The sequence below is a fragment of the Molossus molossus genome, unplaced genomic scaffold, assembly GCF_014108415.1.
Source record: "Molossus molossus isolate mMolMol1 unplaced genomic scaffold, mMolMol1.p scaffold_m16_p_1, whole genome shotgun sequence".
In the NCBI taxonomy this organism is placed as follows: Eukaryota; Metazoa; Chordata; class Mammalia; order Chiroptera; family Molossidae; genus Molossus; species Molossus molossus.
The window spans coordinates 105,965,324-105,978,721 of NW_023425344.1; the positions used below are offsets into that span (position 1 = coordinate 105,965,324).

The 13,398-nt window shown below is 43.8% G+C and overlaps 1 protein-coding gene across 1 annotated transcript in view; it reads left to right on the forward strand.

The window, feature by feature from the left end:
* The first annotated feature begins 782 nt into the window (after window positions 1-782).
* The window catches only part of PIP4K2A (phosphatidylinositol-5-phosphate 4-kinase type 2 alpha), a 160,263-nt gene continuing 147,647 nt past the window's right edge, over window positions 783-13,398 (forward strand). The window contains 2 exon segments of the mRNA XM_036246572.1: window positions 783-833; window positions 835-942. Of these exon segments, the coding sequence (XP_036102465.1) occupies window positions 798-833; window positions 835-942 (144 nt within the window). The 5' untranslated portion in view covers window positions 783-797.

Sequence of the window (13,398 nt, forward strand, 5' to 3'; positions counted from 1 at the left end):
TTCCTTCTGCACGACTTGAAGACCCCAAAGGGCTCTTGATTAAAGGCATAAAGGAGTTAAGTTCATTTAAGGGCCACTTGGGGAGGTGGCCAAAGACGTTCCCGGGTCCTTACTTGGTGCTAGGGAAGCCTTGGTCTGCACGCAGCATTTCGGGTCTCACCAGCTCTCCTGACCCTTGGCACCGGTAAGCGGCGGTTCCCTGAGCCTCCTTCCTCCTCCTAACCTCCGCTTCTGGGGGTTCCTCTCTTTCCCTTTTCTCCCTTGGGAGAAGGGGCTGCCTTGCGGGAGTCCTCCTCACTCGCCCCGCGCCGCACGCCCATCCCGCGGCCTCCTCCGCAGGCCAGGAGCGGCCACCCGAGCCCGGCGGCGCACAGGGCCGCAGCGCAGTGGAACCGGAGCGGCAGGGCTCAGCTTAACGGCCCCGCGCCCCGCGCCCCGCGCCCCGCGCCCCCCCGCTCCTGGCCGCGCCGCAGCTGCTGCCGGCCCGCCCCCTGCGTCATGACGCCGGCGCCCAACGCGGAAGCCGCTCGCGGCGCGCCTGGTCCAGCCGCGGGCTGAGCGCGGAGCCGCGGAGGACGCAGGATCCCTGCCGGGGCGCGAGCAGAGCGCAGCCTCCCTCCCCAGCCACGCCGAGCGGGCCGAGCAAGCGGAGCAGAGCCCAGCACGGCAGGGGGCGGAGCGGGACAGGCGCACCGGGGCAGCCGCGGGTGGGATGCGGCTGCCTCCCCTGGCTGGCGAATAGAGAGGGAGGGTCCCCGGCCTGGGAGTGCGAAGGTGGAGGGACAGAGGCGGCGGCCATGGCGACCCCCGGCAACCGGGGGTCCTCCGTGCTCAGGGGAGCAAGACAAGACTAAGAAGAAGCATTTCGTAGCGCAGAAAGTGAAGCTGTTTCGGGTCAGCGATCCGCTGCTCAGCGTCCTGATGTGGGGGGTAAACCACTCGGTAAGGGCTCGGGCTGCGGCAGCAGTCCCTTTCCTCCTCCTCCTCCTCCTCTTCCTCTTCTTCACTCCCCTCCTCCTCCTCCTGCAGCTGCTGCCGGGAGGGGAGCCCGAGCGGGACCCTAGCCCTCCGGCTGCTCGCCCTCCGGGGCTGCCCTCCCGCCGCGGTGCCTCAGAGCCCCCATCGTCGGGCGCACGCCCTCTCCACTGGGCCGCCGGGCGCCACTTGGACCCACTTTGAACCTAGGTCCGGATGCAGGACGGGGGATCCCATCTGCATTTGAGCTCAGCGGACGCTACCAGTGTCATCCCCCGTCCCTTCGCCCGACGGTGTCTCTCCGCAGCCTGGGAACTGGGAAGTTTGCTCGGGCACGGCTCCCCTTGGCTGTCAGCCTCGGCGGGGGCTGCTGGGGTCGGAGTCCTGGCCATCGCGCCCTTCTGCGGGGCGCGGCGGGGGCTCCCGGTGCTCTGCCGGCCAGCAGGTGTACCTGTCCGAGGTAGGGAGGTAGGAGCGTCTCTAGAGCCTCCCTGCGGGGTAATGGGGTGAGAATACTGGAGATTGGGGAGATTTGAACAGCAGCTTTAGTGCTTAAGTCTTTTTTTATTCACCTTTAAAAACGATATTATTGGCGACAAGGACTCTTTTGGATAAAGAAAAAGCCAATGTAAATATGACACTGGGGTTTAGCATCTCCTCAGCCCCTCTTCCGCATCGCCCTGCTGCTGTGCGGGCTGGGGAGCTGCTCCGCGGGGAGGCTTCCTCCCCACACCTCCTCCCCCACCTTGGGAACCAGGCCGAAGTCACCGACTGCGGAAGGGCGGCCTGGGGATGACCGCAGGAGGGGGTCTCCGCGTGCGCGATGGAAGGCCGTTTCGAGTCGACTGCGCCCCTTTTGAAGGTTTCTTTAAAAGCCTGTAGGAGAAAGCTTGGAAAGGTTAGCTTAACGGACAGCCAGAGGTGATGGAAGATGCGCCGCTGCGGGCTCTGCGGACTGCGGTTTGAGGGTTTGAAATAGCCTCCTGGTGATTTCAACTGCGAGAAACTCCTGCAGTTTTAATCTCCTTAGGATCAGGAAACATGATAGATAGGAGCTGTTAGCCATGAAAGTTTAAGTGAGCCTGTGAATTTTGACCATGACCTTACTCACTGCAGTCAGTCAGCATCTGGGGGAAAGTGTAAGATTGCTTTCCGCACGTTTGATTTCTATGTATATCTGTGTGCCCTTTTCAGCATAATAGAAATGACAGAAAACCACGTAGGTTTTTTAAAGAACATTTGGAATTTAATGAAGTTGTTTAAAATGGCTCAAAAGCATGGTGTTTGTATTTGTATTTCCCAAGCTGGGGAAAACTTGAAACAGTATCAGGTTGATTGTGTTTGCAGGAGTGACTATTGTTTAAGGCTGAGAAATTATTATTTCTATCAGCCTAATGCCTGATCTATTGAAGTTCATTTTACCTTCCTAAGAACTTTTTTTTTTTGGTAATTAGGAATGTAAGTTTTCACAACAGCATACATTAAATCTGCACAAAAAACTAATATTTCATTACAGTAAATAAAATGAAAATTTTCCTGCGTGTTCAGTTTAGAGTAAGGTTTAATTCTGTTAAACTTTTTTATTTATTATCTATGTTGTTTCTTTTTTAAAAAGACATTAAATATGTTGTTAGTTCCATATTTATGGGTGCTTTTATCTCCCGTGGAGTTCTGATATTTTGTTTAATAGAGTGCTTATGTATGAGGGTTTAATATAGTAAATTAGTGTCAACAGTATGTTGTTAAAACAGAATGTGGCCTCTGGGAATTAGTCTGAATTCCAATTTACTTTTAAAATCTCGTAACTGTGCATGTTTTACTGTAACCACTTATGTTGCTACCTTATATTTATGAATTGCTACATTTGTTTTAGTTTTTTTTGCTAATTAGAAATACTTTGAAACTACCTAAGGCTTATAAAAGTAATGTATAATTTACATGTAGTACATTTTGTGTTATTTATTTACTTTTTGGCTTCCAAGAAAAGTTAGTCATTCTACATTTAGTTATCCAGAGGAGTCAAGTTTCCATAGTACGTATTGTAATCATGCTATTCATTCAGCAAATTCATATTAGGAACAGAAAAGTGCCAGCCACTGTGCAAAAATGCCCCTCATATTTTTGTTCGAGTATTTTTGAGGGCTGTCAGTTGACATAAGAAAAATCTTTTCACAGCCTTCTTTTTCAAAATGTCAATTTTTTTATCACTTTTGAACAAAAAGAAATGAAGTTTATGTGAAGATGAAATCTAAGCACTTAGATGACGTGTTTCTCGTTGATTTCAGTTTAGGTGACAAAGACTAATATTAGATCAATGTTTTTATATGACCTTGTGTGCACCAAAGTCTACATTATAATATGAGAATAAATATGTCAGTATTATTAAGAAGGAGCAAACATAGTGTTGTATACAAATGGGGACATCTGAGAAAGCATAGCAGAGAAGGAATAGATCATTCAAATCAAGAGCCTTTTTCTACATTTCTAATGTGATAATTAATAGGAAAAGATTTGTCAGGAATATAGCAAATTTATGCTTTTAAAATTATTTTGGATTTGTTTTAAGGACATTTAGAAATAACCATACTTTTGGAGCACTGAAGGTGAACTGTATATGTATTTTATCATGTAAGCATCTTCTGGTGATTGAGAACCTTCTGCATATAATGGTAATATGCTCATTGGATCTGTGTACTAATTCTTTCTCTAATTCTATTGATCTTGGGCATGTTAACTACTTTTTGCATCAGTGTTTGCACCTGTGAAGTAAGGTGATTGGACCGGATGATTTCCAAGTTTTTTTCTAACTTCAAGATTCAACTCTTTTTAGAGTCTACTAGGTTCATAGCATTATGTATTAGGATGCACAGACTAGGAATAGTAATAGTATATAACACAAAAGTCATTACTGTTGTAACCTTGCCAATCAGCAGCATTCAGAGAGTTTTCAAGGCCATGACAAGAGGGAAGGAAATCTTGGTGACTGGGCGAAATAGTGAACTAACAGTTTGTTGGATTGAGTGTCGTTGGACTGCATTGCAGTCTTTTAAGTCAGTCTTTTTGATTGCAACTAAAATAGGAATTTTCTAATCCATTGTGGCTATACTTCTCAATCAGAATAACACTGACTTTATGTGGTTAATTTGATGTGTTACTGCTTTCCAATTTAAAATACCCATCAGAGAATGGATCACTGCCAATTTTTAAGTATTTTAAGCAGAGAATATAATTGAATACATAAAGAAAAAGACAATTTAAGAAGACAATTTTGTCTTGTTACATTTGGAATTAAACTAAAAATGATCAGGCAGAGAGCTTCTTAAATTTATATTTTAATAGTGTGTGGAGCATGAAGAATCATCTGAGCCAAGAGTAGTTTTAAACAGATACTCTAAAAGATTTTTATACAGAATGAAATGTGTACCTTTTAGAAATCATATTTTAAAAGCCCATTTAAATATCTAGGGGAAGACAAAAATTGAAAAAACATAAAACTTGTTTAAAGGAGTATTTAGAAGGCTAGCCATTATTAATATTAGGATCTTTTGGTTGCAAGCCATAGAAACACCAATGAGTTTAGGCAAAATTTAAAAGAGTCAAAGAGTTTTGGAGGTCTATCACTGAGGAGGTTAGGATTGGTAAACAAACCAGGAGAAGGACAGGAATGGGACTGGGCTTCCCAAACCATTGGAACCAGGTACTTGAGTGCTATTGGGACTTTTCTGTCCTTTTTTTTAGAAATGGAGAGAGAAGAGGAGAAACATCATGTCGTTCCACTTATTTATGCACTCATTGGTTGACTGTTATATGTGTACTGGTGCCCTGATGGGGATCAAATCCGAACTCTTTGCTTATCAGGATGATGCTGTAACCAACTTAGCTACCCGGCCAGGGCTTTCTGTCCTTTTGGCTTTATTCTTTCTCATAGCTGACAGATTTCCTCCACAGAGCAGGGAACTAATGGTCCCTGAATTTCACATTTTGTACTTTCTGCCCCCAAAACGGACTTTCTGTCTCTGATTCCATTGTAAAAATCCTGTGGAAGGATTTTGACTGGGTTGCCTTTGGTCATTTGTGGCCACTCCCTGGACTGAGCAGTGGTAAAAAGGTGGCAGCTTCTGTTAGAGTTGGAGGAGGAACCGTTTCCAAAGAAGGGAGAAGGCCTAGACAGGCATATCGGGCAGGTGTGTGTCCTTCTAATAGAGCTGAGTTATTTATCTTGGTGTTGTGTGCCACATTTTGTGTGTTTTGGTGAATGTGTGGTTTTCTGTGTAGAGGATTCATAGCTTTTGTTACATTCTCAATAAGGTCTGGGACTTGAAATAGATACCTACTATATTGGAGAAATAGTGATCTCTTTTAGGTTTGTGGATTGATATTTGAGCACTGGAAAAGAAAAGAAAACCAGGTTTAATAAATGAAATATATGACTATGAAATATTAACTGAATAGAGCACAATAAGGTAATTGAAATAATTAGCTGGACAGTAGATGAAACTCATTGAATGAATGGAACCCAACTAATCATCCATTCAAGAGCTAGGCTCACACTATTTTTTTCTGCCCTTTTTAGAGGACAGAATAATGCCAAGTGGACATACACAGAATTTATCATCAGGGCAATAGTTTAATAACCCCTACAATTTGGGGTGATAGCCTGAGAACAGAATACATTTCTTCTCAAATACTGTAGAATGAACTTGAGTATTGGGAATGATGCACATGGCAGGGCAAACAAAATCTATCTTAAGTTGATTAAAAAATACAGTCAACCAGAGTAATTAATTCTGCCAACATACTCTTTGAAATGTAAATTTTGGAGTTGAAATGAATTGGTGAATTTTGACAAAATGTTTTGTGGTCAGACAGATAAGGTTCAAATCCTGTCTCCATCATGTATGAGCTCTTTAAGGAGATAGATGACTTAATCTGCTTGAGCCCCAATGCGCTCACTCTTAAAATGGAGATGATGGTGGTTGCCTCACAGGATTATTATTATTATTATTTTTTTATCCTCACCCAAGGACACTTTTTCATTCTTTGTTCAGATAGAGCAGGAGGGAGAGAGAGAGAGAGAAACATCGATGTGAAAGGGACACATCGAGTAGTTGCCACCCGTACGGCCAACCAGGGCCGGGGACAAACTGCAACCGAGGTACATGCCCTTAGCGGGAACCGAACCCTGGTCTCTCCAGACCGCAGGCCGACGCTCTAACCGCTGAGCCAAACCGGCCAGGGCCACAGGATTATTTTGAGGGTTAAGTAAGGTTATATATTTAAGGCCTAGTACTGCAGTTAGCACATAATAAGAATTCAGTAATTGGCACCTAGAAATCATCAACTTCAGATGCATTTAGGCTGGTAGCATATTAATAAGCACTAGAAAGTGTTTCTTACAATTTAGTGTTTGTATTCATCCCGGGGACATTTTAAAAATGCTGATTCTGACTCAGGTCTGCAGTAAGTCCTGAGATTCTGTCTTTACCATGTTATTAAGTGATATTAAAGGTCCACAGGATGTTGTAGTGACGTTGCCCACCCGTGGGTGCTGGGAGGTGGCATTAAAACTCAGGAGCACGGTTAGGATGGGACTGGAGAATTGAGAACTGCTCGTGCAGGATTGGTAAGCCATGGGGGTAAGTAGGTCTTCGAAGGAAGGAATGAGGAAGAAGAAATGGAACGCAGGAGAAATTGGCCAGCAGAATTGGATGCTTCAGAGATCACAGTGCTCATGGATGTACTTTTTCAGATAGTGGTTGTGTGTGTGTGTGTGTGTGTGTAAGCTTACAGATCTAAGGAGTGAAGGCGTGGAAGCAGAGGCAGCTTCTCTTTTTAGGTTAGAGGTAGAAGGAAGGTGCAAGGTGCTGTTTTATTGAGGAATACCTAGGTATTTTCTTTGACTTCATCTCTTCCTTTCCATTGTGACCTCACCAATTCTAACCAGATTTATTTCCCTTTTTCTGTTAAAAAATAACCTCCTAGGTTATTTCCCTGTCTTTTATCCACATTTCCTTTTTTTGCCACAGACCCCTATGAAAGTCTGGTGAAGGCTGTGGACCCCTTCTTAATAGTGCTTTTGAATGGATAGTGAAAATAGTATGTAGGATATATACTATTAAGTTTATGAATCTCCTGAGCTCTATCCATGGACCACTTAGGGGGTCAGGGAACCCAGTTAAGAACTATTGCAAGAATAAGGCGGGGTGCTGTGGGGTGGGAAGTGGGGAAGAACACACAGGAGCCAGGAAGAATACTGCACAGTAGGAACATAACGCAGGTTGAGCTAATTACCTGCTGAGATTACAGTGCTCTAGGAGGTGTGATTCAAACCTGTGCCCTTCATCATTGAGCTGTGCTGCCTGGGCATGCCTGTGAATTATTTATTTCTTTGAGATCTTTCCTTTCCTTAGTCTGAAAAGCTTTGACAGACAGGTTACAGTAGTCCCCTGTTCTCCACGGGGATTACATTCCAGGACCTCCAGTGGATGCCTGAAACCACGGTAGTACCAGGCCCAATATGTACTATTTAATTTATAAATGAGTCACACTAAGAGATTAACAACAGTAACCAATAATAAAATAGGGCAGTTATAACAATATACTGTAATAAAAGTTACGTGAATATGAATATGGTGCATCTCTCTCTCTCTCTCTCTCTCTCTCTTTCACTCTCTCTCTCTCCTGATCTGATAACCGAGATGGCTCCTAAGTGACTAACTGGGGTAGTGAATATGCTAGTCAAAGGGATGATTCATGTCCTTGGAAGGATGGAGCTGGAAGGTGACTGACTTCATCACATTACTCAAAAGAATGTGCATTCTTTACAGAAAAGAAGTCATTGCTTATGTTCAAAGCATGTAGGAAGAGAGTGCATATATCTCTATATATCTACATATATCTGTCTCTCTATGTGTGTGTGTGTGTATAATTTATTCATGAAAAGTGTTGTAGGGAGTTTTAAAACAGTAACCTACCTAAAGATAAGGCTTTCCATTAAAAGTAAGTCTCTGTAGTTTTCACTTCTCTGTAGTGGTTAAGATCTCAGGCTCTGGTGCCACACTGGTTGTGTGACCTTGGGCAAGTCATTTAGCTTATCTTTCTCAGTTCCTTTTTAAAAAAATATTTTTATTGCCCTGTAGTGTGGCTAAGTTGGTTGAGTGTCGTCCCATGCACGGAGAGGTTGCTGGTTTGATTCCGGATCAGGACACATGCCTGGGTTGTGGGCTCAATGGCCTTGTGGGGGATGTGCAGGAAGCAGCCAATCGCTGTTTCTCTCTCTTCGTTGTTTCTGTCTCTGTCTCTCCCTTTCCCTTACTTTCTCTTTAAAATCAATAAAAACATGTTTAAAAAATAAATGGCTAAAATTTTGAAAAAATATTTTTTATTGATTTATATAGAGAGAGAAAAAGAGAGGGAAAGAGAGAGAGAAGCATCGATGCCAAAGAGTAACATCCATCAGCTGCCTCTTGCACACACCTACCAGGTAATTGAGCCCACAGTCTGGGCATGTGTCCTGACTAGGAATTGAACCAGCAACCTTTGGTGCCCAAACAACCGAGCCACACGGGCCAGCCCCCCCACTTTTTTAATGAAAGAAGATAATAATAGTACCTATTATGGTAGTTCGATATGTGGATTAAATAAGTTAGTACTTGTAAAATATCTAAAAAGTTGCTGGTATGTGCTAAGTTCTTAGTAAACATTAGCTGTCTTTTTTTTTTTTTTAACATTTTAAATGAATTACCTTTTTCTGGTTCATAGATATAAAGTCACCATTGCACTTCGCATCCTTGTGCACCTTTGAGTTATATATTAATCATTTTAGAATTGTCTTTGTGCCCTTGCCTTAATTTCTACTTTCGTCTTGTGAAAATCTTTTTATATTTTTAATACTTCCACTAGTGATCTGGTTGTTGCGATGTTTAGATTCATTTAATTTAATGCAGATTCAAGAGTTGCAAGTTATGTCAGCTATTGATTTGATATTTTACTCTTTTTAAATGTAAAGGAATCTGTGCAAGATGCTTGGGATGCAAAATGAATATATTATACACCCTGCCCTCAAGTTGTTTGTAAGTGCAAGGGAAATAAATATATGTACAGCATGGTGCAAAAGTAGGTTTATAGTTTTTCATATGAAAAACTAATACAATAATTTAAAAATAAGAATACTAGAATAAACTTGTTTTGTATACTCACAACTGTAAACCTACTTTTGCCCCACCTTGTATAAATAATTAGTGTATCAAGAATGATGGGGGCATTAAATAGGGTGGTCAGAGTATAAACCTCATGAAGAAGACATTTGAGTAGGGGGATAACAGACAAGGGGGTTGAACATGAGGATATCTGGGGGAAGCACATGAGGGGCAGAAGGAACAGGTGGTGCAAAGGCCCTGAGGCTGGTGCTGGCTTGGTGTGTTTAGGAAACGGCAGGGTGTGGCTGGAGCAGAGTGAGGAATGGGGAGAGTAGTAGGAGACAGAGGTAGGGACTGGATTATGATGACTTCTCCTGGGACTTTTGGAGATGGGTTCAGAAGGAGCCTTGAGGTTGGAGTAGAATCTTCCAGTTGAGGAAGGCAGGGAAAGGCACATGTGGCCACAGGGTCCACACTGGCAAGAGTGAGTGGAAAATGGTAAGTGATCTGGTATGGCCACTCACTCAAACTATAATCCACAGAACGGTGGCATCAGCCATTACCCAGCAGCTTGTTAGACATGCAGAACTGTGGGCTCTGAACATCTGGAGCAGAATGTTCATTTCAACAAGACAGGTAATTTGTAAACACATTCCAGTTTTGAGAAGCCCTGGCTAGGGTAAATCTTAGGTTTCAGATCCTGGGGTTCCTTGGAGATGCCTCAGAGGCTGCGAGGAGGGGCTGAGCTGGTGAGGGGATTGAGCCCCAACCTCAGCCTCATCCAGAGCAGCTCCTTTTGTCTTCCTCCCCTCTACTTCCTCCTCCTCCTCCTCCTCTTCCCCTTTCCCTGCTTCTCTTTCTGTATTTTCTCTTCTTCTTCCTTCTCTCCTCCTACCCCCTCTTCCCTCTTCCTCTTCTTCTCACCAAATATGTACTGTTTTATATCCTGGGGAACATATATATACTGGATACTGGACAGAAAGGTTCTGCAACCAAGAAGACTGAAAACCCCAGAAGTAAATTATGGGGAATGTAAAGAGATGGTTGAAAAGGTAGTTTGAGGCCAGAATTGAAAGGGCCCATAGCTGATGTTTGCCAGAGAAAAACTTAAAAAGTTTGACAAGGGCCGCGTTAAATGGACCATAACTCGCAAGTGGTACTCAACCCTGCAATTTTTACTATTCCCACTTAGCATGTTCTCTGCTCTTTCAAACTATTTCTTACTTTCCCTTTCCTTAAACTTCCCTCTGGAGCAGTGGTTCTAAACCTTCCTAATGTCGCAACCCTTTAATACAGTTCCTCGTGTTGTGGTGACCCCCAACCATAAAATCATTTTCGTTGCTACTTCATAACTGTAATTTTGCTACTGTTATGAATCACCATCGGAAATATGTGTTTTCCAATGGTCTTGCGCGACCCCTGTGAAAAGGTTGTTTGACCCCCAAAGGGGTTGCGACCCACAGGTTGAGAACCACTGTTCTAGAGTTTTGTCTCTTTGCCTTCCCTGAGCTGCTGGTAATCTTGAGAGCTCTAGAGAATATTACCCATAAAAGTCATCCTCTTCCTGCTACCCAGCCTGACTTCTGGACAGTGGAATCCATCAGCCTGCAAACTGACTGGAAGGGCTCCACTGTGGTTTGGGAGCTTCTAGTCACACCTGGCTATTCAAATTTCATTTAATTAAAATTAAATCTTCAGATTCAATCACATATCAAGTGCTCAGTAGCCGCGTGTGAGTGATGGCTGTTGTGTCAGATGTGTGGACATAGACTGTTTTCGTCTTTGTAGCACTTTCTGTTGGACAGCAATTGCTGCCCTGGGATCTCCCTTCTGGGAGACAAACCAGATAAACAGCCGCAAGGACAAAAACTTGCCTTTGACATCACATCTCTCACTGTTGCTCTGTGCACTCTGTTACTGTGTTCCTTTCTGTAGCAAACATTGAGAAGTCTTGTCTAAAGCTGTGGCCTCTTGTGTCTATAGTTGCTGTCCTCCCTTCATCTGACACTCTGTATCATACTACAGTCTTAGCTTTGATCCTCACCACTCTTGGAAGCTGCTCTTGTCAGCATAACTGGTGACGTTCATGTTTCTAAATCCAGGAATGATCCTGTGTTATCTTTTCTTGTTTTCTTCTGCCTCAGGAGCCACTCTGTCTTAAGTGCCTTCTCAGGTTTCTCCTCTTTATCCAATCTCAGAATGTCGGAATGCCCCAGAATTCTGTCCAGGGTCTTCTTCTGTAGAAGAATGTATAGAATTCTGGCTTTATGCTGATGCGTGAGACACTCGTCTTCAACTCTGACTTCCCTACCAGGCTCTAGATTGAATTTCTCAACGCACAGTCTTCACTTGAATACCTAATAGGCATCTCAGATGTGGGTTCCAAACAGGACTCTGGAATTTCCTCCCTGCTCCTCCAGCCTACCTCCTGTCATGCCCTCGACCAGTTTCTTCCCCATCTCAGTAAATACCATCTTCTCAGGCGCTCAAAAACCAGGAACCAAACTTGATTCCTCCCTTTTCATCAGCACTTTTCTTTTTGACCCCCCCCCCCATTTTCATACTTCTCCCATTTAAATTATTTTTTCTAGAACACTGCAGTGGTTTGCGGGTCTCCCTGTATTCACCCTTACCCTGTTTCCATCCAAATCCGCTACAGTGGTGGAGAATGATCTTTCTGAGATGTAAATATCCCGCCACTTCAGTGCAAACCTGCCAGAGGCTTCTGTACCATTCCAGTAAAACCCAGACTCTCCTCTGTGGCTGAAGAGGGCTTCCTGGCCTGGCCTCTGTTTCCCTCTGGGCTCTCAGCCCTTAGGGCTCTCTTTGTGACTTCCTCTTTTTCTGTTCCTTAAACAAGCCAGCTCAGAGCAGCCACAGAGCTTCTGCCTTTATTTCCCTCTTTGTCTGGAATGTTCTTTGAGTTGCTGGCCCTTGCTTGTCATTTTAGTCCCTCAGCTAAAAGAGTTGCCTTTCATGGCCTCTCTGATCTCCTCATCTAAAGTAGCCCCTTCATTCTCATATTATTCTTTTATTTTCTCTGTGGCATTTAATACTCGGAAACTGAGTTGTTTACATATTTATTATTGATCTCCCCAGCCAGGATGCTGAGTTCCACAGCAGCCGAGACTTTGTCTTATTTACTGCCTAATTCTTGTACCTAGAACAGTATTTATATGTAGTAGGCGCCCAAGAAAGATTGTTGAATGAATCAATGGAGCTGGGATTCTACGAACTGTAGGCCATTAGTGCTCAACGGGTGGACCATGAGCCCTTCCACCATCACCATGTGAAATTTATTTTTACTAAGATTGAGCTGAGAATTTAAGAGCATTTTGCTGAACAGGTTGTGCAATGCATTAGAGTGGGGGAAACCTTGCTGCAAGTTGGTGGTAAGAGGTGTGGGGTAACTGTGAGCTAACCTCAAAGAAAGAGCTATGTTTACAGCAACATGCAAGACCTTTGCCTTGTGAATGTAGTGAGAAGGGTCAGAGAGGAAAGTCACCAAGTGAATCATGTGAAGACTATGAACGCACTTCTGAAGGGTTGGAGACTCTTTATAGAAGAGTGTGCTGTCAGGCAGCTAGGGCTGCTATAGACCAAGGTCATTTTAAACCAAACTCACAGCTTGAAATTTTTTTTACCCCGTGGTAAAATAAATGGAGCAGCAGTTCCCCAGGGGTGGAATGGTTTATTTTTGGTTTCCCCTTACCCCGAAGGTGTGGCCATGGTGGATACTACCCTTATGGGGAAAGGGTTTCCTGTTAAAGGGCCTGTGGCATTTTCAGGGAACAGCCAAATTTTCTTCACGTGCCATTATGCTTTCCACCTTGTATTTTTACAGTTGTATGCATTTACCTTGTTTTGCAGGTATTCCTACTGAAATTACTTCTGTTTGCATTATTTCCCTTAGGCTTGGATTAAAATCATATCTGCAAGTTGCAACACCTGAACATTCGGAGTTTATTGTTATTTCTAATTGTAAGAAACATGCTTGGTTTTCTTACCTCACCCTGGACTTTCAGAAAGGTATTCCATATTAATCAATCCAGGAATGACCTCTGTGGCATGCCATAGCACATGGCCTGCACCGAGATTGTCCAGTGGGAGGGGCAGGTGGGGCTGAAATCAGTGTTGCCACTTGCACACCATGGCAAGGGCTGTGTTAGCCAGAGACAGGTGCCCCTTTTGTTATTTGCCTGCACAGAGGAAACTCATTTTAGAATGTGTACAAAGGTGCCCTGTGTACTAGCAATTGCCCTGCTTTGCTCTGCTTTTTTAGGTT